Source organism: Equus asinus, chromosome 23 (assembly GCF_041296235.1).
Source record: "Equus asinus isolate D_3611 breed Donkey chromosome 23, EquAss-T2T_v2, whole genome shotgun sequence".
Lineage (NCBI taxonomy): Eukaryota > Metazoa > Chordata > Mammalia > Perissodactyla > Equidae > Equus > Equus asinus.
This window is the reverse complement of record NC_091812.1, coordinates 49350663-49372251: the sequence shown is the minus strand read 5'-3', so window position 1 is coordinate 49372251 and position 21589 is coordinate 49350663. Positions and strand designations below refer to the sequence as shown.

Below are 21589 nucleotides of genomic sequence, written 5' to 3'. Positions count from 1 at the left end.
GACTTGTCAAAGTCACAAAGGCCTTTATCATGGGTTCACATCTTTAAAATACCCAAGGGTGAAGTGTGCAGATGATAAAATGTCCATTCATGTCTTTTATTTCATCCCTTTCCTCCTTAACCAGTGAAGAATACAAAACGGGATAATGAACAGGAGGCAGCCACGTAATATCTCCCCAACTTGTTTAAGCAAAGGCATATTTAATTTCAACAAGACTGTCATGTTTTTATAGCCTTGACACAATCAACAAGGACCTACAAAAGGGGCAAAAGGACCCAATATGAGAGACAACGAATTTCATGAATTCTTATTAATCTAAACTGATACCGTTCATAAAGTTACCTTGCTGTTCAGCAGTCCCTATTGGTTCTATCTTGAAAGCAGTTACTCAAAGATCTATTGCTGAGTGAATTCTCAACATTTAATCTCCTCACCCTGTCTAAAGATTCTGGTAAAATCCAAAAGATGTGGTAAGGCTGCAGAACTAAAGGAAAACCAAATCTTTCTAAACGTGAGTACAGCCAAGCCGTCTTTAGTATGCACCAACTCTACAAATGCCAGGAAAATAAAGTTCAGGCAACTGATTTAGTAAATGCTTTTCACTGGCCAGTTGACATGAAAGTGAGATTACTCACGGACCATCGAGTTAGTACAGTTGGTTAATAAACAAGGAACAGGCATCATCTATTGTGTGTGAAAGTTCCCGGCCCGAGACTCCCTAAAAACTATCGTTCTGTGTTTACATCTTAAGTTCGACTTCAGTTAACTTAAGAACAAGGGCAACTGTGGGTTTGAAAATCGAAAACAGGCTCCTTCATCGATGGTTTTTATTTTAATAAGTGTTTTCCTGTTCAACATTTCAACTGGTGGATGGCACTCCACTCCTGCGGCACCAAGTACCACTACAGTCACGACCGAGAACTTCGGCTTCTGGGGGACGGCCTGGGGTGTGACTGCAAGTTCTGGGGGTACGCTAGTGAATTAAACCAAAGCCAGGGCGCCGAGGCGAACTCTGCCCGGCCGGCATCCGGACAGGGGCGGGAGCCCGGGCGGTGGGGCCGCCGCGTCCCTCCAGCCCCGAGCAGCGGGCCGGGCTGGCTGCGGGAGCCGGGAGGGAGGGCCGCCGGGCGGGACCGGGTGGGTCCCCAACCCGCGCAGCGACGCAGCCGAAGGCAGAGGGAGAGGGGCGCACGTCCCCGCCGGTCCCGGCCCCGCCGCCGGGGGAAGGCCGGCGCCGAGTCCTCGATACCTGACACAGGGCCAGCTCCTCCTTTAGGCTGCTCAGCTCGTCCTCCAGCAGCTGCGTCCGGGTCACCATCGCCTCCTCTACCGAGATGCCCTCTAGCCGCCAGGACCCCGCGGGCGCGCTGAGGAGGGGAGCCTGAGCCGGAGCTGCCCGCCCTGGCCCTCGCCGGCCCCCTGACCCTTCTTCGCCCCGCAAGGAGATATCGCTTTTGTCCACGACGCCCTCCCGCGCTCCGCCGGCAAACCCCGTGGCCTCGCAGGACACTGTGTGTACCACAGCTCCCCGCGCAACACGTGGGGACCAGGGTCCCAAACGCCGCTCTGGGGGCGGAGGGAGCGGTGAGGGCGGCGAGCGCGCCGCCATGGCCGCGGCTGCTAACGGGTCAAGCTCCCTCTTGGAAACTCCACCTCCCCTTCCCCATCCTGGCGAGCCCGACGCTCCGAGCCGCGCATGCGCGAGGCTTTTCCCGCCTTCAAGCGCGGGGTCTCGCGCTCGCGGGTCCTGGCGGGCATCCCGCGGGCCGCGCGCCCGGCGCGAGCTTCGGGCTGCGCACGCGCCGTGGCCCGATGGGTCAGGCCAGTCGGCTCCGCGCGCGCCCTGGCGTGGCCAGCCTGAGTCCTTAGCAGGCAATGCTGTGAGTTCCCGCCCATCGAAAACTTTATTCGCCACTTAGAGTCTATAACATCCCACCTCTTAAAGTCTTCCTTGACAAGCCCCTTGCCCCAAATGATCCCTAACTGTGAATTCCTCCGCTTTCAAGGCCCCTGCCAACTCGTTTGTCACGTTTCATTGACCGCCCTGGAGTGTTACTTACACGACTAATCTCTCCAGCGCTGTTGTAAGCTCTTTGAGGATCAGGGAATAAGTTTTACACTTAAGCGTTTTCTTCACACCCCTTAGCAAAACTGCTTCACGTACAGCCGACATCCAGCTGACTGATGTCAAGGAGACGTGGAAAGCCTTGTGCTGAGTTGGGACTATCAGGCAGGTTTCCCAATTGAATTATGATCCTGTATGCACCCTTTGTCTTTTGTTTTGCAAAAGTAATGCTTTCCTTTGAATTTTTGTCAGCTTCTTTATGTGTTGGCTGAATATCAGAGCCAGTGTGACCCACATGGCCCGATGGTTTGGGTCCTTGGACCAATTTGAAAGCAGTAATTTAGAGTGTGGTTAAAGAAACAAGACCAGCTTTCTTTATTGTTCATTCTTCCCTTTTTCTACCTTCCTGCTTTCTTTCTTTATAAACTTCAAATAGGCAATAACCTTCTCTTTCTTTGTCCTTACGTCTCACCCTTGATGAATTTAGTAAGGAGATGCACACTGAGCTTAACACTAGAGTTCTACCAAAAGCTAGCTCTGCACCCTTCTGCAGAAAGAGATCCAGAATACTTGGAGAGCTGAGATGGGGAAAGAAGGACAGTGAAGTAGGGAGGTAACCGCTTTAACTGATGACCTCTTCATTTAATCAAAAGTACCCCTCTATGCCAGAATCTAGTCAGCACATCAAAAGATACCCGCCCCCCCCAAGTTAGAATCCTGAGAAGGCAAGATGAATTAACTTCCTTCCCATTGAAGGTAAATATCTCACACAATTTATAAAAGGATTACATTAGAAAAGGTCCATATAAGCCTGTCTTGCAAGTCACCACCATATTGAACATTTACTATATGATGAGTCCATTGCTAAGCACTTTTCATATATGAACTCATTCAATTCTTACATCACCAGAAAATAGATATCATTATCCCCATCTTACTAGTGAGAAAACTGAGACTTGAGAGATTACTGTTCCTTGCCTGAAGTCCCACATGCGGTATTAGAAAAGCTAGGATATGAATCCACTTCACTGTAAAACCTGTGCCTCTGATCTCTACCCTTCCTCCATACCTGTCACTCGAAACACGCATTGGGTCTGATAGCATGTGAGATTTCACTGGGCTTAAGACTGGGAATTCTAATCACATAATTCACATTTGGCACAAAATCAATATGAATGCACATTTTTAAGAGCTATTTGTTATTCACTCAAAAGGGTATCATTTCATCTGATTATAAAAGATTGTTTTGTGTGTGTTTATGATGAAGATTGACGCTGAGCTAATATCTGTTGTCAATCTTCCCCTTTTTGCTTGAGAAAGATTGTCCCTGAGCTAACATCCATGCCAATCTTCCTCTACTTTGCAGATGTGACACCGCCACAGTGTGGCCTGACGAGCAGTGTGTAGGTCTGTGCCCGGGATCTGAACTCGTGAACCCCAGCCTCTAAAGCAGAGCTGGCAAACCTAACCACTATGCCACCAGGCTGGCCCCATAGGTGATTCTTTTGAAAAGCAGTGAAATCCCTTCTAGTATGTACAATGGATAAATATACATATTTGACTCAAAAGAAAGATAATACCCTAAATCTATCATTAGGTAGATAATTCTTTAAAATTTTCTTTTTATTGTGGTAAAATACACATAACATAAAATTTACCATGATAACCATTTAAAGTGGCTACAAATAAAGAACAATTCAGTGTCATTAAGTACATTGACAATGTTAGGCAACCATCATACTATCTAGTTACAGAACATTTTCACCACCTCAAACCAAAACCCCATACCCATTAAGCAGTCATTCCCCATTCCCCCACCCCAAGCACCAGGTAACCACCAATCTACTTTCCATCTCTGTGGATTTGCCTATACTGAGTATTTCATTTAAATTAAATGATACAATATGTGGCTTTTAATGTCTGGCTTCTTTCACTTAGTATAATGTTTTCAAGCTTCATCCACTTTGTAGCATGTATCAGTACTTCATTCTTTTTTATTGCTGAATAACATTCCATTATATCGATATACCACAATTTGTCTATCCATTCATCCATTGATGGCATTTAGATTGTTTCCACCTTCTGCCTATTGTGAATGAAGTTGCTATGAACATTCCTGTATAGGTTATTGTTTGAATACCTATTTTCAATTCTTTTGTGTCTATACCTAGGAGTGGAATTACTGGGTCATATGGTAATTCTATGTTTAACTTATACAGGAATTGCCAAACTGTATTCCACAGTGGCTGCACCATTTTACATTCCCACCAACAATGTATGAAAGTTCCAATTTCTCTGTATCCTCACCAATACTTATTCTCCTTTTTTTTTTTCCTGGCTATACTAGTGGGTGTGAAGTGATTTCTCACTGTGGTTTTGATTTGCATTTTCCTAATGACTAATGACATTGATTACCTTTTCATGTGCTTATGAGACATTTGTTTGTCTTCTTTGGAGAAATGTCTATTCAAGTCCTTTGTCCATTTTTTATTTGAGTTCTTTTTGACGCTGAGTTGTAAAGGTTCTTTACTGGCAGACAATTTTTAAGAATAGAAATTTGCGCATTTTCAGAAGTATATATAGGGAGTTTTTTCTTGTATTAGTTATTTGCTGAAATGACAGAAATGTGTGAAATGTTGATTAACACTTGTAACTCAGAAAGATAAGTTAAAGATCTGCAGTGCTACCTGAATAAAAATGTCCAGCATAATCAACAGTGTTTCTCCTGTGCAATTCTTAGTTCAAACATTTAAAAGTGATGATGTCAATGCTGCAGAAATACATAATAAAGCCTGCTTAGGGTGAAGTATATCAGAATGTAGAAACACATTATTCTCTCCATATCACCATTGTATAGTTGAAATATTGGGGAAATGGAGAGAAAGTGCAAATTAATATGGTATTTAAGTCGCATCTCTTACTTTTAAAAAATGCATTTGTAATTTCTGTTTAAAAAGAGAAAAAATGCGTTAACAGTTTCTCAGCCTTTATGTTTCTTTGTTTCCAGAAGGATTGCCAAATTTTAAGACATATTTATGGCTTTCCCAATTTGGTATAATCTTTATTTGGTTAGCAGAATTTAATTATTATATCTTAAACCAGTATTGGGTATGGGTAAGACCTTAAATATCATAGATTAATTTCATATCATTAGAAATTTATCTCAATTTTTAGGGTTTTGCCATATCTGAGGGATTCAAGTCAAGAATAGCCTGCTGCCCACTCCTTCACACTAGAATGTGCCAATGTGACCCTTGAATCAGCAGCAGACGTCACTTATCAGTCTAGTGTGGACAAATTACAATTGAGAAGTTAGTGAAGGAAAATTGCTTTGTGCTTACAATTACTACAACTTTGTTTGAACTATTCCTGGCAACTATTGATCCCCCAACCAGTCATGAGAGTGCTCTAGGTCAAGATCACAGGATGACAAGGATGACATCATCAGTTCCAGTTGTCCCATGTGATTTTCACACAGTTCAAAAATGATGACCTTACAGAGCTATGACAACAGAATTTCATTTTCCATTTTCATCTTCAACGATTATGTAACAGTACAAAATTGTTTAAATAACTACCTTTTCCTTTCTAATTATAGACTTTTCGAAAATCATCTCCCAGTGTGGGTATTGTTCTGGGAAAAAAAATAACCTATATGCTTTAGGTTTGAGTAACTTTTATAAGCTTACTTAGCTTAGCAAAGTGTGAAATACGAGTCCCAGATTCCCTAAAGAGTTCAGCTGACTCAGTACACAGGGCTGCCTAGTTTCAGCTCTTTGTTTTAACATATGACCAGAGTGAGACAACACTCTACTTTTTTCAGCCTTCTCATAATCTTTCAGTTTCCTCTTCCCTGATAGATGGGATGGTAGACCCATGGTCCTGGTATTTTTATCTGAATATTCTTTACCCTCAAGGCAATATTGCAAAAGTAGTCTAGCTCTTCCATCTATTTTATTCCTCTGGTTTCAACCCAAACATGAAGGCCTTCTTCCTCCACTGCCAGCAACCTAGTTTAACATCTCTGTCTTGATCATGCTTACCCATCACCTTTTACAGTGGTCAGACACTATCATAGCGCATACACATACACACATATACACAAACACACGTACACACACATATTGGTATTTTGCATTTTAAAACCCCAGAATGACATGTCCTCAGTCACCACTCATTTGCCCTATAAGGGGGCTTCTGTAACCAGGTAAGCAGCACTACTTCCCAAACCAAGAGATCATCTTGATATGTCACATAGCATTTGTAGCATGTACCAGACTTTCAATAGCAACAGTCAATCACAGACTTTACTGATTTCCCTCATCCCTGTCAGTAGTTGACTGTTTTATCCCCACTTTCCATGTTAGCAATAGGGGAGAATTTTATCAAATAGCCATTAAGATGGGAGCCATTTTGACTGGTGGAATCTCACTTCTGCCAAAACTATTTAAGTATCCCATACAGAGGAACCGGTTCCTGACTCAAGGATGAGAGATGTACATGTATCTTCTCCATCAGAAGGTTAGACTCTGATTCCCTTCCTGCTTGGCAAGGTGATCAGTCAGAGTCCCAGCAGGAAGATTTTGGCAACTCATCTTCAGTACTTTGAGGAACAGTTAAAACAAAGACTAATTACAAAGGTAAGGGTAGAATTGAGGGAAAGCAGAGGTAGTGCAATGCCCCAAGGCTAATCAAAGGGTGGGAGACATTATTACCCTAAACTGAAGGGATAAGGGGAATGAGCAGCTAATGGTACCAGGAGATGGAAAGGGCTGTGTACAGAGAGCTGTCTAATGAGAGGCAAAAACCCAAGAGACAGGGAGCCAGGGGAACAAACACTCTTCTCTCACTCTCTTCCCTCATAACCAACTCTTCCCATGCTCCCCACTGGCTGAACCAAACCAGTTCTTACAGAGCAGCCCACCAGCATGGTGGGAAAACATCAAGGGACAACTTGGAGCAGCAAACAGATGGTATCCAGCTTAAGAGACCAATGTGGTCTAATAGGCAACAACTGGGACACAGTCTGAATAGCATCCTGTGATAGCCAACATATGATTAAAGTAACAACTCTTACGTTGTTTGCATGGCAGCTGGCTGGACATTAATTACTTTAACTTGAAAGTCCATAAAGGATAAAAAGGGAAATTACATGTTATAAAGAAGAGGGAACAGAATCCAGGCAAGAGTTAGATAAAGAGTTCAGGGTTTGTGAACAAAAAAGCACCAAAGGGAATGCATCTACTTTCTTAATTGACTTCATGTTCTTCATTAAAACTCAGTCTCCAGAAATTCTAGGCCACTCTATATAATTTGATCATCCTAAATATATATATAATTGTATCCCAAGACATTATTCAATTTACATTTTGCATCTATTTTATATTTTGCATCTCTCGTGTAATTTTATAGTCATTCTCACATTTCATACACATATGGCTTATATCTCTAAATAGATTATAAGACCCTTGAAGGCAGAAAACGCTGCTGTTTTTTCTGTACCCCTCATGATACCTATCACAATGTCCTAACATAGGAAGCACTTGAGAAATGTCTGTCAGCTAGTTCCCTCTAAGCCACAGAAAATCTTGCCTTCAGCAATTACCAGACATTCCTGACGGTCATTAACTATACCTCACTTCAGTGCACTTTTTTTTTTTTTGCTGTTAACAGGGAGTATTTTTATGGACTATAGGTGATCAAAGTTAATATCTGCAACAAATAGATCACATGAATGCCAACTACTATCGACAGAAAATGAGACTGCTAAACCATGGATAAAATGGTTCCCGGTGCTGCCAACTTTTCTTATTCCTAATGATGCTTCCTCATGTAGCAAGATTCCATAGGAATAAAAGAAATAAGAAAAGGAGAAAATACAATCAATTCTGGGACCCCTTGTCAGAACACTGTTCACTCATTCCTTCATTCTTTCAACAATATTTACTGAACACTGATAGCAATACAGCAGTCCCTGCTTTTATGGAGTTCATATTCTAGTAGGACAAAACACGTCACAAACAAGAAAATATACTTGCTAATTAGTGAAAAGTTATGTAAATAAAAATAAAGCAAAGGAAGGGAATAGTGAGTGATTGCAGTGGTTGGGTGCCATTGCAGGTAGAGCAATCAGGGAAAGCATTTCTCATGAGGAACATCTGAGCAAATGACAGTTACTTTGACTGAGTGGGAAGCACACCATGAGCATATCTGGGAGACTATCAGACGACAAGAAAAGTATGAAAAAAAGCAAAAGCTCATGAGTGGAATCCAAATACGGCAGTGCTTTGTAGGTTGTGAGCAATGACACATCCATGCAAACTATTTCCTAGGAAATGTCTGTTATCCTGGAACCCCAAAGAAGCTGATTCCCAAGTTGATAAAAGCATCCACATAGTCAGGAACAAGTTTTGTGATCCACAGATAAACTCCAAATTTGAAGTGGTTTTTACAAAGCATCTGGTAAAGACCACAAAGGGACCGTGATCTCTCTAGAAGCATTTCTTGGAGAAATCATTTGAAACAGAATCATACCAAAAGATGTAAATGAAATAACAAAGGAGCTGATTTGGAGTTTAAAGAAAAGGGAATGATAATTACCTGTGGTTTTCCCATGCTGGTTGTGGATCGGAATGAACTAAAGGAGCTTTTCAAATAATGATACCTGCGTCCCATCTACAGAGATTCTGATTTAATGGATGTAGTATGGGACTCAAGTGGTGTTATTTTTTAAAAAATTCCCCAAGTGAGTCTAACATGAAACAAGGATTAACAGTCACTGAGATAGGCTGTTAAGAAACATGCCAGGCATTCCTTCTGGAATGCAAGAGACATCTCACAATTATTCACTTAGTCAGTGAGTCAGATTCTATGTGGAGTACCTACTATGTGCTAGAAGCTTAGCACTGCACATACAGAAGGGAAAAGGCAAACCAGTCCCTGTCTTCATGGAACTCAAATGGGGGAAGGCAATTGACAAAGCAGTACACAACTTCTTGAAAAAACAAGATAGAAAGCGTGATAAGTGCTGGAAAAGAAAGAGTGATAAGATAGAGAGTATCTAGATAGGGACTATTCTTGTTAGGTTTATTAAGAAAAGCGTCTCTCAGGGGCCACCCTGTGGCCTAGTGGTTAAATTAGGCATGCTCTGATTCAGCAGCCCAGGTTCAGTTCCTGGGCATGGACCTATAACACTCATCAGTGGCCATGCTGTGGTAGCAACTCACATACAAAATAGAGGAAGATTGGCACAGATGTTAGCTCAGAGTGAATCTTCCTCAACAAAAAAAAAGGGGGGGAGGGGCCTCTCTGAAGAGGTTGAATTTAAGCTGAAGCCTGAAAGATGAAAAGGAACTAACCATTCAGAAAGTGTGGAGTGTGAATGGCAATGCAAAAGCCCCGAAATGCAAAATTGCCTCCTGTGTTCTAAAACCAGAGAGAAGGCAAGTAGGACTGGAGAGAGTGAAGGAAAATGTGGTGTAAGATGAAGGAAGGAGTTTGGATTTTACTCTAAGACAAAAAGGAAACTACAGAAGGATTTTAAGCAGAGGAGCGATATGATTTCACCACATTAATGAAAGACCGCTTTGCTATGGGGAGAACGGATTGTGGTGTTAGGAAAAGGGGAATAGAAGTGGGAAGACCAGTCCAAGCAAGATCTCATGTTGGCTTGAACGAGGGTATTTGTGGCAGAAAAGTGAGATATGTTGGCATTCACAATGTATTATGAAGATGGAGCCAAGAGGATTTGCTGATGGGTTAGACGTGGAAAAGAGAAAAAGGGAAGGATCCAGTCTGGTTGTCAGGATTTTGGCTTGAGTTTCTGAATATTTGGAGGTACTGAAATGGCAAAGATCATTGGAGGAACAAGTTTAGAAGCAGGGAACCAAAAGTTCCATTTGGGATTTACTACATTTGAAATGCCTAGGAGGTATCCAGTTAAAGATGTTGAGTAGGCAAATGCACACGCAAACTTGAAGTTCTTGGGAGAAATTCTGAGCTCGAAATATACATTTGGGAGCCATCAAGCATACGACTGATGTCATTTGTAGAATTCATTGTTATGTAGGAGTTAAGTAAATATGCATGAGACTCCTGGTGTCCTGAAGCAAAAGCATCAAGGACTCTTCTCCTTGGAGATTTAACATTATTTTAGACCTCGTGGATTGAGATGTTCTTAACCGAGGTCTGATGGTTGGAAAAGGCCCATGAGGGAAGGGACAGTCTGGACTGGTGACCCCAGGCCCAATACTAGAACAAAAGTGCTTGCAGAGTAGGGGCCAGTTCTGCTATGGCACGTGGCTGAAGTTGAAAGTTCAGCTTGACTCTTGTCCCTGAAGGCATGTTTGAGACAATGGCTGAACAAGTGAATGTAAACCAAAAAGCTGTGAACTTGGAAGTTCAAGTGAAATTGCTCTTGGCCCAGGATCCAGCTAGAGTGTGTGTGGTCCTCCTCCCGTAAAGAGGATGACTGTGCCTTTGCAGGGGGCTGTACCAGCAAGGATGCCATTTCCACTTTAGACAGGAACGCTGCATCAGACTGTGCAGGCTCAGTTCTCAACCACAGAGAAGGCTGCAAGAAAAGCAATGGCAGCTGGAAACTGGAACGTTTCAAATCCTGAGATTCTCCAGTCGTCTCCTTCTCTGGCTGTTAGAATCAGAATGAGCCTCTTTCATCAGAGTTAGACTCTAGGCGACTTAAGGTGGAAGCCCTCAGAGACCAGACAGACATCTTGTTAATTGAGCTGATAGGGTCTTGAATATTTAATTTGCTTATTATAAGGATAAATGATCCTCTTTGTACCCCAAACTAGTGAGGTGCTTCATACTAAATATATAAATATAGAAGTTTATGTTTATCCATTTTAAAGCTATTGGGGCTAATGTAATGTAGTAGTACATAAGAGTTTAGATCTGAATTTGAAGCATGGATTTATCACTTACAAATTGTTTGACCTTGGGAATATCACCTAACTTTAAAATGAGAATTAAAATAAGCTTCATGGGGTAATATGTGGATCAAATGAAATAATGAAGGTAAAATACTAAATAGTACCCGTTTCATAGTAAATGCTCCGTAAGTATTAGTTATAATTAACTTCTGATTAAGCATTATTAAGCTATCATTTAAATTCACCTTGTTAGACTCACCCCATTGTTTTGAATTCATTTTGAATTCTACTCTGCTCAGCTTCATGCCAGCTGATAATTTGATAAATGGCATCATTTACGTTCTCGTACAAATATTTAAAAATTTTTTGAGAAACAGAGCCTCTAGGTCACATTAATCTCTCCCTTTCCTGAATTCATATATTCAATCCCATCCAATTATAGTTCTTGATTGTATCTAGATATTTCATATGCCTTAATCTTATCTCCCTAAGTAATTTGTAATTTCTTGAGGATAAGGATCAGGTCTTAGTCTTCTTTTTAAATGTCTTACCATATCTTGAACAGTATTAGGCATATAGGAGCCAAGAAATCATACTTATTTATTTAAAGGAAGTCCTCAGCTGAATCTGCATAAAAGTATTGATTATTTCCTTTTTTTTGGTTTATTGGTCCTTAGAAATGTAACACACATACACTTACAAAATTATATCTAGGCACCGTAATTTCTCTGTGAATCTGGCTCCTTTTCTTTTAAAATGAGCAGACTAGACCAGGGAATCTTTACCGTTCTTTTTCAGTCTAAAAAATCTCTGATATTATTAAATTAAAATGACTGCATTTATAAACATTTCCAAAGGTAATAAATAATCTATTCATTCATTTATTCAACAAATACTTATTGAAGGCCTACTATGTGCCAGGCACTCTTCTATGTTCTGGAAAAACAGCCGTGAACCATGTCTCTAACCTCATGGAGACTTTGTTCCCAAGGATTCACTTTTAAAATCTTGACCAAGGAAATTGTGAAGTCAGGGGGAAGAAATATACAGGCCGTCCATTCGTGTTTTCGCCTTTAGAAAGAAATCTTCATCTATAATATTCCTTTTCTATTTTATTCCAACAGAAAGAAACCCTGGTTCCTAGCCAGCCCATGTATTTTCCATTCATTCATCATGATATGCAAGTCAGAAATAGACAAGATTACCCCCATTTACTTCACCTATTGGTATCTGTCTATTTTGCTTTGAATTATTTCCCATTACCCTTCCCATCCATTCCTACTGTCTCTGCCCTGGTTGAGGCCTTTATCCTACCCTAGATGAGTAAAATAGTCTTATATCTGGTCCCACCCAACTGAACTAGTAGAGCAAGTCTTTGCTCGACAAAACGTAGCTCTCAGCATGGCACGGCTACTCAGAAACCTTCAGTTGTTCTTTTTTGCCTTCGTAGAAACAAAATCTGAATGCTTCAACCCGCTATGTCAGGCCTTCTACTATCTGGCTCAAAACTGCCTTTTAAAATTATTTCCCTCTACTTCCTCTTACATACTCTATGCTCCAACCAAAATAACCACATATTTTCCATCCCTACCTTCCACCTCACAGACTCACTACTTCTGATCTCTGAGTTTTCTGTTCTTCCCATCTGGAATTTGTTCCCTTCCCCAGTAGATGCATGTCCACATCTAACATTAGTAGCTTTAACACATAGGTAGTTATTTTCTCACCTAACAAGAACCCAGACTTAGGGAATCCACCTGCTCAACATCATCAAGGACCCTGCCTCTTCTAAATTCCTACTCTGTTGAACTAGAAAATGACTTTCATCTTCATGAAAACAAGATTGTTGTTAAAGCCTCTGGGATTACGTGCCCACATCTGGCTGGACAAAGAAGGGAGGAGGAAAAGGATGCACCTACATCATAAAGCAAAAACTTTCTCAAAATTTCCTGGTAGATTTCCACTTACAGCTCAGTGGCCAGACCCTGTCACCTGGCCACTCCTAGGTGAAAGAGAGGTTGAAAAACAAGTCTTTTAACTGAGCACATTATCACCTCAAACAAAAATCAGAGCTCTCTTAATAAGGAAGATGAGGAGAGTAGATAGCAAGACACTCTTAGCAAGACAGCCTGAAGTATCTGCCACGGTTGGCAACTAACACTATCAAGGATACACTGTCAAATAGGTCTTACTCACAATGCTTCTAATTCACACTGTTGCATGATTTTGCCTCCACCTTTTCGACTTGAAATAAACAACAAAAGCAGGGGCAGTCCTGACTTACAAATGCACAGCTTACATGTGATCCTGGCCAGGGGTTTGCTTTCCTGCTACTCTATTCCTTCTACTTGTCCCACTTCACCCACTCTCCTGCAAAGTCAGTGATGCCCAAGACTGAAACAGAGGGAGGGAGGGAAATGGGAAAGAAGACTGGTGGCCTAGGATGGGGCATGACTACGGATGCCATACTTATAAAAGCATGGACTCTGGTTCTGTTGTCGTACATTATTACATTTTCGTCAAACACAGAGAAATAAACAAGTATGAAACTCTTCTATTTTACACCAAACCTACTCTCACTCCAGTTGCTGGGTACATCTATTCTCTTTCCCTGTCCTGCATTTGAGAAGCTAGGTTCCTGGTCTTGAGACGGAGCTGAAGAATGAATTCAATTTGTAGAAACTATATATATTTTATATTGTAGTAAAATATACATAACATAAAATCTACCATTTTATCCATTTTTAGGTATACAAGTCAGTGGCATTAAGTACATTCACAATGTTGTGCAACCATTACCACTATCTTTTCCAGAACGTTTTTATCATCCCGAACAGAAACTCCGTACCCTCTAAACAATACCCCCTCTGCCCCTTCTCCCAGCCCCCCTTCCTACTTTCTGTCTTTTGAATTTTTCCCTTCTATGTACCTCATATAATGGAATCATACAATATTTGTCCTTTTGTTTCTCATTTATTTTACTTAGCATAATGTTTTCAGAGTTCATTCATTGTATAGCATATATCAGAATTTGAATTCTTTTTAAGGCTGAACAATATGCCACTGTATGTATATACTATATTTTGTCTATCCATTCACCTTTTGATGGAAATTTGAGCTGTTTCCACCTTTTGGCTACTGTGAATAATGCTGCTATAAACATTGGTGTAAAAATAGATGTTTGAGTCTCTGCTTTTAACTATTTTGGGAGAAACTATATTTTAAACAATGTTGAAGTTGTTGTTAAAATAAATCTGTTATATTATGTATCTATGAGACTTTACTGGGCTAATCTCAAATATGACCAATCATTTGTAACATGTTTCTGGTCAAAAATCAATTCCAAGTTTTAGATAACCAACATCAAAGAAACCTCTGATAAGTAACATGTTGTAAGCTGGCAACAAGATGGTATGTATTCCCTATCTGAGAATTTTCAATTTATCTGCAAACTTAAATATAGCTCATGCACATATTTTAGTTCTTTGACTATCCAGAGCCAGAAGAATCAGGCAACATGATTCCTGGGCTAAGCAGTGTCGTGGGGAACTGAGTTGCTATTAACCAGCCCCCAGTAACAAAAATAGAATGGGTTTAGGAGCAGGAATGGAGGGCTGTGTTTTTCATGACTCCATCCATCTGCTGTCCCCCTGGAAATAGGTGCTGTAGATTCTTGTTATCAGAGATTCTTGGAGCAGTATACACATATAAAATAATACGGATGCAATGCACCAGGTGAGCTGAGCAGAGATATTTGAAAGCTTGAAGTCTCTGAACACTTTTATTTTTGGAGGCCTTACTCGAAATCACATCAAACACGTAAAATGCATCCATATCCCATATTAAATGTTTTATATAGCTAGGAAAGGGTTGAGTTGAGATGAAGCTGAGTATTAGTTTTGGTAGTATAACCTTTGTAGACACTTAGACATATTTAAATTCTTATTTTCCCATTTTCTTTTTGTATTTTGAAGACAACAAATTATTTTTCAGGTTTCGAATTAACCTTTAAAAATTCACAGGCCATAACCATATAGATAACTTGCTCTGTGGTGAGTCTTGATCTCAAAATAATCCTCATTTGCACCCTCTGAGGACACTTACTTCTGACAACATACCTCTGCCCATAACTAATTTTTTGACACTAATACAGCGGCCAGAAGAACAAACAAACAGAAGAAAATATATATATTGTCTTTACAATTTCTGGGTATGAAAATCATGCTATCAATCAGAAGTTTCTAGAATTGAGAGCAACAAGCTTTAAGAAATAAGCTACCAAATTCCTGACTCCTATCAACTTCTTAAAATAGGAAAACACCGTAGTAAAAAAAGTGGGTACTGAAACCCATAGCCTCTCCCTACTCCCACATATTTACAATTAAAGACCTTGTGACGAACGAACTCTTCTGTTGCAATTCAAAGCTAACTCCTCTCTTAAATTTCTTAAGCATCCACTGTGAATTACTTTAATAGCATAATAAAATTACTTTCTATCTAATACAGAATTGTGGCTTCCAGTTGGATGTTCCCTTGAATGCTGGAGATGTATTTATTTTGTGATTAGCCTTTCATGCCTGCAAGCTTTGGCACGAGTAGTTCCTATCCTCCTGGAAGATTGTTCTACCACTTCTTTAAGCAATAAATGCCTACCCATCCTCCAAAGCCCAATTTAAATGTCGTTGTCTCTGCAGCCCTTTCCTGGCTCCTAGAGGCTCCCAGAGTCATACCCTTTTCTATGTTCCCACAGGACTTCCCACATTTTATTTAATTTATATGTTAATATGTTTGCTGTCTGCCACTAGACTTTCAGGTTCTGGAAAGCAGAGCCTATACATCTGTCACAGTTAAATTCATAAAGCAAGTGATTATTTTTTCTACTATACATACTGTATGCTTTGCTAAGGGTAGCAATTATTCTATTAATTTTACTGAGAAAATGAGGACCACAAAACAGTTTGACCATCTGTTCTCCCTCTTTGTGATGAAACAACATACTTGAGTATGATTTCGGTTAACTTTCTCATTCTTTCATAGCAGTTAATTGTTGGTCTTTCCACTTGTCTCAAAGTTTCCATCACCTTGTGGAGATCATTATGATCAGACGATGCTTCAACTGTGTCATAAAAAGCTGCTAACATAGCCAAAAGTTTTTCCACTTTTGGATTTCTGGGACGGTGTTTTGGGAGAAGATGTAGTTAGGTGAGTTTAGCTACGTGAAAGCAAGAGAAGGTGGGGGGAGGTTGATAGAGTGTTATTGGTCTTCTGAGGAAGTTGGTTTATGATGTTCAAAGATCACTCGTTGTGTTGTTGATTTCTTAGGGAATAATCAACATTAACTTTCTATTATTATGGCCCTTTAGCTATAAAAATTAAGTAAATTTCATGCAAGGAATTTCCCTATTTAGATAGGAGGAAACTATTCATTGATGAAGATGAGAAAGACTTTCTAGTTTACTACTTCTGGTGAATCCTAGAGTCGCAGATAATTACTCCCATCAGGTCCAACTACTATAATTATATTAGTGCCCTCTGCTGTACATGTGCAAAATTACAGACAACCATGTGATATTTCAAGATTTGTGTAGACAATCTTGGCTTTGGCATTTTCCAGAAGCAGGTCTTTAATAGCATCTTTATTTCATTTCAGTTGGACAGCTGTAACGTATTGGGTGAAATTTTCCCTCCTGTAATTATTGGCTAATCCAAACAGAATAATAAATAGTGTGTAAGAGGTAGTCATTATAGGCTTATTGTTATGCTAGGAATATTATTAATTAAATGTTTGTAAAGTGATTGAAATTACTTCATGATATGGCACTTATTTAAAAGCTGGCCTTTCTTTTATAACGATCATACCCTGATCATTTTCTCCTTGACTTTCCTTTTGTATATTCTCCTGTGTTTATTTAGGTCAGAGTCAATTCTGAGACCCATAAACCTTTTGCTTGCTTATGGCATTCAATAATTGTTTTATATGACATTTGTTTTGTGCCATTTGATTTGTTTCTGTGCCCTAAATTAAAAATTTCTGCTTCTGTCTAAATTTTATTAACTGAAAATAATATTAGTAGGCTGAGGCCACAGCTGTAAGTGGTCCTCTGTCAACCACTTATCTTTTTGTTTATCTCTTGTTCCAGGTTATGAAATTTTAAGCACTGTACTCACCTTTAAATAATCATTCCACGTCTTTAGAGCAGCATACTCCGTTCAGATTTACATGCTATATCTTAATTTTGTAAATTTTCTCTCTATGAATGAAGAAATATTTAAAATAGCATAGTTTAAAATGGAAACAAGGATTTGTTTATACATGTTGATTTTGGTAATAATCTGTGAGTTGGGGAAATGAGTGTTTTGAATTTATTTCTTATCATCTTATAGTGAATTTTTCCTTCTCTCTAAAGACATGTACCCAGTTCATATTTATGTTTGTTTGGAGCAGGTTTAGGTAATGTGTAAATCTGTGTTATTAGCCAAATATTTTTCTTTACTTTTAAGAAGTACATTTATGTTTAAGATGCATGAATGTATGTTAGGAAGTAATTTTTTAATTTTCTAAGAATAAGTATGATATATAATTTTCAAAACTAGGAAAACATTTAAAAATCATGTTAAATTAAAATGTACAAAAAGAACACGACAATGGATAGCTTCAAATATTAATGGACTTTAAATTAGATTAATTTCTAAATTGGGGGAAAAATTAAATCAATGTTCAGGTATAGCTCAATGTACAACAACAATCAAAAAGCAAAAGGGCCTAAGGTGAAAATAAGGAAAATTTTTTATAATGACTTGTTCTATTAACCAGCTAAGTGATTTTTTTCTGAATATAATTTTCCATTTTGGGTGCTTCAGCCTAGAGAGATATAACTAAATAGAAGGAATAAACATCACATATGCTGATACATAATTTTTAGATTTACTGCTTTTCATTTCACCAAGTCGAATTCAGTTTGACAGTAAGGTACAGTATATCTATCTTTATCTTTATCTATCTATATTTAAATGTAATAAACATGCATTTGGATAGCAGCATATTATATTAAAGGAATATTTGCATTCTTTAGGTTTTAAAAAAATATAATAAAATAGTTTGTTTTCATCAGGGAACTTAAGATGGCTGACGCTCCAATTCCTTTACTTTGTTTTGAAGAAAAATGCATTCTGAAAACAGAAAGAGTCCATGTTTTGCTGAAAACAAAAGATTGCTAAGAAATTTGAAACATTAAAACCCTCTGACAAAGTAAGATTATTATTTTGAACAAAGACAAAATTATCGTTCTACACTTTCATAGGAATGACGTGGTTCTATATTCAATGCCTGTTGAATAACTTGAACAAGAAGAGTAACAACATTAGCAAGGTACTGTAAATGTCATGTAAAGTGATCACAGAAGTTGATTACTTAATTTTTCCAAAAGGGAAAGAATGGTTACATATGTCTTCCTTGTGTAGGTAAAGACAGCTACAAATACCGAAGATATATTAAAGCAGAGAGAGCTAGTTGTTTGTCCAAACATCCACTCTCACTTTTTCTTTAGAAACAAAACTTGAATGTGTGTGTATATATGTGTATTTGTGAGTGCAGGCAATATGATGAATAATTAGGGCATTAAATAATCTAATACATTTAGATCGATTCTTATTCTACAAGAAACCCATTTTACATAAAAACATGTAGATAGGCTAAGTGTTAAATGAAGGAAAAAATATACTACGCAATCACCAACCAAAACAAGCTGGAACGGTCATATTAATATCAGAAAAAGTAGAACTCTTTTTTTCCCCTGAGCTTTACTGAGGTATAATTGACAAATCAAACTGTATACATTTAAAGTGTACAACGTGATGATTTGATACACCTATACATTGTGAATTATTTGCCGTATCAGGTTAATTAACATATCCATCACCTCTCATAGTTACCTTTGAGTGTGTGTATGGTGGGGATACTTAATATTTGTTCTCTTCACAAATTTCAAGTATGCAATCCAGAATTATTAATTATAGTCACCATGCTGTACATTAGAGCCTCAGAACTGATTCATCTTATAAGTGAAAGTTTGCACCCTTTCACCAACATCTCCTCATTTCCTCCATCCCCTAGCCCCTGGCCACCACCATTATAGTACTCCCTGTTTCTATGAGTTTCACTCTTTTTTTTTTTTATTCCACATATAAAGTGATATCATACAATATTTGTCTTTCTAGTATTTGCCCTCAAGGCTCTTCCATGTTGTTGCAAATGGCAGGATTTCCTTCTTTTTATGGCTGAATAATATTCCACTACATTTATATCTCTTTCACACATCTTCTTTATCCATTCACCCATCCATGATCACTTCAGTTATTTCCATAGCTTGACTATTGTAAATAACGCTGCATTGAACATGGGAGTGCAGATATCTTTTCAAGACCATGATTTTGATTTTTTTGGATGTATACCCAGAAGTGGGAATGCTGGATCATCTGCTGGTTCTATTCCTGATTTTTTGAGGGCTGTCCATACTGTTTTTCCATACTGGCTGCACCAATTTACATTTCCACCAACAGGGCACAAGGGTTTCCTCTTCTCCATATCCTCATTGCTATTTGTTATGTATTCTCTTTTTGGTGATAGTGATCCTAACGGGTGTGAGGTAGTAACTCATTGCAGTTTTGATTTACATTTCCCTGATGATTACGGATGTTGAGCACTTTGTCATGTACCTGTTGTATGTCTTCTTTGGAAAAATGTCTATTCAGGTCCTTTGGTCATTTTTTAATTGGATTATTTGTTAGGGTTTTTGTTTTCTTTTTTTGGCTAGTGAGTTATATGTGTCCTTTATATATTTTAGATATTAACCCCTTCAGATATACGGTATGCAAATATTTTCTCCCATTCTGTAGGCTGCCTTCTCATTTTGTTGACTGTTTCTTTTCCTATGCAGAAGCTTTTTAGTTTGATGTAGTCCCATTTGTTTATTTTTGCTTTTGTTGCCTATGTTTTAGTGTCACACCCAAAAGCTCATTTCCAAGAACAATGTCAAGGAGATTTTTCTCTATTTTTTTCTTCTAGGAGTTTCACAGTCTCAGATATTGCATTTAAGTCTTTAATCCATTTTGAGTTAATTTTGTTGGTGATATAAGATAAGGGTCCACTTTCATTCATTTCTCTGTAGATATACAGTTTTTCCAACATCATCACTGAAGAGACTATTCTTTCCCTCTGGAGTGTTCTTGGCACCCTTACCAAAGATTAGTTGACCTTATGTGTGTGGGTTTATTTCTGGAATACCTATTCTGTTTCATTGGTCTATGTGTCTATTTTTATACCAGTACATACTATTTTGATTACTATAACTTCGTAGTGTAGTTTGAAATCAGGAAGTGTGTTGCCCCTAGTGTTGTTCTTCTTACTCAAGATTGATTTGGCTATTCAGGATCTTTTGTGGTTCCATACAAATTTTAGAATTGTTTTTTCTATGTCTATAAAAAATGCTTTTGGAATTTTGATAGTGATTGCTTTGAATCTGTAGATTACTTTGGGTAGTACAGACATTTTAACAATATAATTCTTCCAATCCATGAGCATGGAATATCTTTCTATTTATTTGTATCTTCTCCAATTTCTTTCTTTCTTTTTTCTTTTTTGAGGAAGATTAGCCCTGAGCTAACTGCTGCCAATCCTCCTCTTTTTGCTGAGGAAGACTGGCCCTGAGCTAACAGCCGGGCCCATCTTCCTCTACTTTATATATGGGATGCCCACCACAGCATGGCCTGCCAAGCGGTGCCATGTCCACACCAGGGATCTGAACTGGCGAACCCTGGGCCACCAAAGCAGAAAGTGCTCACTTAACTGCTGCGCCACCAGCCAGCCCCTCCAATTTCTATTGTTAATGTCGTATAGTTTTCAGTGTATAGGTCTTTCACCACCTTGGTTAAATTTATTCCTAAGTATTTATTGTTTTGATGCTATTGTAAATGGGATTGTTTTCTTAATTTTTCTTTCAGATAGTTCATTGCTAGTGTATAGAAACACAACTGAAATTTGCATGTTGACTTTATATCCTGCAACTTTACTGAACTAATTTATCAGTTTTATTTTTTTGGTGGATTCTTTAGAATTTTCTCTATATAAGGCCATGACATCTGCAAACAGAGACAATTTTACTTCTTCTTTTCCTATTTGGATTCCTTTTATTTCCTTTTCTTGCCTAAATTGCTCTGGCTAGGACTTCTAATATTGTGTTGAATGGAATGGATAAGTGTGGACACACTTGTCTTGTTCCTAGTCTTAGAGGAAAAGTTTTCAACTTTTCACCATTGAACACGATGTTAGCTGTGGGCTTCTCATATATGGCATTTATTATATTGAAATACATTCCTTCTACACCTAATTTGTTAAGAGTTTTTATCATGAAAGGATGTTGAATGTTGTCCAATGCTTTTTTTGCATCAATTGAGATGGTCATATGATTTCTATATCCTTCATTCTGTTAATGTGGTGTATCACATTTATTGATGTGTATGTTGGACCATCCTTGTATTCTAGAGATAAACTCCACTTCATGGTGTATGATCCTTTTAATGTACTGTTGAATTCAGTTTGAAGGTATTTTGCTGAGGATTTTTGCATCTATGTTCA

The 21589-nt window shown here is 38.7% G+C and overlaps 1 protein-coding gene across 12 annotated transcripts in view; it reads right to left on the bottom strand.

The window, feature by feature from the left end:
* The window catches only part of CNTLN (centlein), a 332812-nt gene extending 330615 nt beyond the window's left edge, over positions 1–2197 (bottom strand). For 9 of the 12 annotated variants that reach the window (XR_011497243.1, XM_070495463.1, XM_070495465.1 and 6 more), the window contains exon 1: positions 1250–1800. Coding sequence is in view for 9 of the 12 variants with exons in the window: in XM_070495463.1 (XP_070351564.1) it covers positions 1250–1609 (360 nt within the window). In the remaining 3 variants the exon portion in view is untranslated. Of the gene's footprint in view, positions 1–1249; positions 1802–2060 lie in introns of those variants that run through there. The other 3 variants (XM_070495470.1, XM_070495472.1, XM_070495468.1) reach the window with 3 other exon arrangements.
* Between the last annotated feature and the right edge of the window lie 19392 nt (positions 2198–21589).